Source organism: Thermobia domestica, chromosome 6, assembly GCF_964235325.1.
Source record: "Thermobia domestica chromosome 6, izTheDome1.hap1.1, whole genome shotgun sequence".
Classification (NCBI taxonomy): domain Eukaryota; kingdom Metazoa; phylum Arthropoda; class Insecta; order Zygentoma; family Lepismatidae; genus Thermobia; species Thermobia domestica.
The window spans coordinates 305377171-305379505 of record NC_137459.1 but is presented as its reverse complement, the minus strand read 5'-3'; the positions used below and the strand labels follow the sequence as shown (position 1 = coordinate 305379505).

The window sequence follows — 2335 nt, the reverse complement described above, 5'->3', positions numbered from 1 at the left end:
AAAAGAAGAAAATGTTCCTTGCCTCTTCCCTTCTCTTGTGCACTATCCTGCTATGAGGGCGAAAGTCAATGGATGTGGAGTGAAAGGGGCCATAGTTCTTGGAAACTGTTGGCTTTCTTGGTTACAATACACACGAGAAAGAAAAAATACATGTTTTTTTTTAAACTGAAGAAAATCCACTGCTATATACACCAATATACTGATCCTCTTGGTCAGATTAACTCTGACCAACCTTTGCACAATATTGAGGTACGGGAATGAGATTATTTACAGCCCTCTTGAAAATCCCGGAAGCAGTTTTTACACTAACAACTCTGACAACTGAGTCCTTCCCGGTGTGTACTGAGTCAATGACACCCATTCTCCATGTGAGTGAGGGGAGATTTTTGTCCTTCAATAAAACCAAAATGCCTGGGCGTATGTTTCTTCTCGAAAGATCCACTTGTTGCGTTGTTGGAGTCAATTTAAATATTCCATGGACCGGCGCTGCCAGATCTCTTGATGGAATTTCTGGAGTAGCTGCCAGCGGCTAAGCCTATTTCTTGTCAGGTCAGTTAGGTCTGGCTGAGGGAAGAGGGTAAGGGGTCTCCCTATGAGGGAATGACCAGAAGTATGAACTTTTCTTTCATTAGGATTCTCGGAAATAAGTTTGATGGGGCGTGAGTTGAGTCACGCTTCAATTTGTGCTAGCAAAGTGTTCAGCTCTTCAAATGTAAGAATTGCGTTCTGCGTTGTTCTTGTTAAGTGGTACTTCATGGACTTCACTGCTTCATCCCATAGGCCGCCAAAGTGCGGTGATTGTGGTGGAATAAAACGCCGTGTTATCTCTTCGGAACTATAGTATTCATTGAAGCTTGTTTGAAACGCATCTGAGATTGAACATGTGGTATAGCTCCTTCAATGTATTGTTTGCTCCCATAAAATTAGTGCCATTTTCGCTGTAAATATTGGCGCACCAACCCCTTCTTGCAATGAACCTTCTTAATGCTGCAATGAAAGCTTCAGAGGTGACTAACTCTAGATGAATAGCCTTCGTGGCAAGAAAAGCAAATACTGCTACATAACATTTGCTAGTAGCTCTGTTTCGAGAAGAACCAGATTTGATGAAAATAGGCCCTGCGTAGTCTACTGCTGAGTTCAAAAAGGGTGTTGTTGGTTGAACCCTGGGTGCAAGCAATTGTCCCATCTGTTGAGTGACAGACTTGGCCTTCATACGGAAGCACGCCAAGCAGTGATGTGTAAATTTCTTAACTGCTTGTTTGCATCTGATTATCCAATATCGTTGTTTCAACGAAGCTGCCAACAAGTATGGGCCAGCATGGAGAAGCTTGATGTGTTCCGATTCAATAATAAGCTTTGTTAAATGAGCATTCGGTGGTAGGATGAGATGGTGCTTGCCATCATATGTAAGGTTGCTGTGTTTCAACCTGCCACCTACTCGAAAAAGTTGATTCTCGTCTAGAAACGGACATAAATTTCTCATGGGGCTCTTGGTCGAAACTTGCCCTCTATTGTATATCTCTTTAATTTCCTTCTTGTATTCCTCTTCTTGTGTCATGCGGACGCACATATGTAAAGCAGGGTTCAATTCAAGTGACGTCAGATTGCTTATAGTTTTTTCGTTCCCCCTTTTGGCATTTTGAATAAATCTTCATCAATAAGCCATTACACGTACTAATTTTGATAACTTCGAAAACCTGTTTATTATGCTTGTGTGATTTTCTTGGGTGGTCACGCTCACGACTGTTATCTTTCTGGCCTCTGATACATCTTACAGCGTTGGTTTGATTGATGACGGCCACAACCTCTTAGTTTGTGATAACCATGGTGACCCATGCCACCAGAACGTCTTACACTGTATTTCGTTGGGTTTAACACCTCGTGATATCAAATCTGCAGGGTTGTCCGCCGAGCGGCAGTGTTGCCAGTCACTAATATGCGTTATTTCTTGTATTTGTGCAACCCTGTTAGCATCAAATGATTTCCACCTTGTGGCCGGAAACGCAAGCCAAGCAAGCACGATTTGTGAGTCTGCCCATAAATAAATGTTATCTACCTTGATATGCAATATATTTACTACTTTATGCACAAATTGAGCCATCATTAATGCGGCGCACAATTCCAGTCTGGCCAACGTGACCTTCTTACAGGGGTGTAGCCAGCAGGTTTGTGTAGGGGGGGCCCGTCGTTTTTGAGGGGGGGCCAGCTACAATGTACAAAGCCCAAAAAAAGTATTGCTGCTAGTCTGCAAAACTAAAAACACTATTTTAACTTCTTCTTCTTCTTCTTCTTCTTCTTCTTATTATTATTATTATTATTATTATTGTATTATTAT

At 41.9% G+C, this 2335-nt stretch overlaps 1 protein-coding gene across 1 annotated transcript; it reads right to left on the bottom strand.

The window, feature by feature from the left end:
- Positions 1–844: 844 nt before the first annotated feature.
- Positions 845–1558, bottom strand: LOC145687610 (uncharacterized). Its single transcript, XM_081761079.1, has one exon. It carries the CDS (start codon positions 1556–1558, stop codon positions 845–847), a length of 714 nt encoding a protein of 237 aa, XP_081617205.1.
- Between the last annotated feature and the right edge of the window lie 777 nt (positions 1559–2335).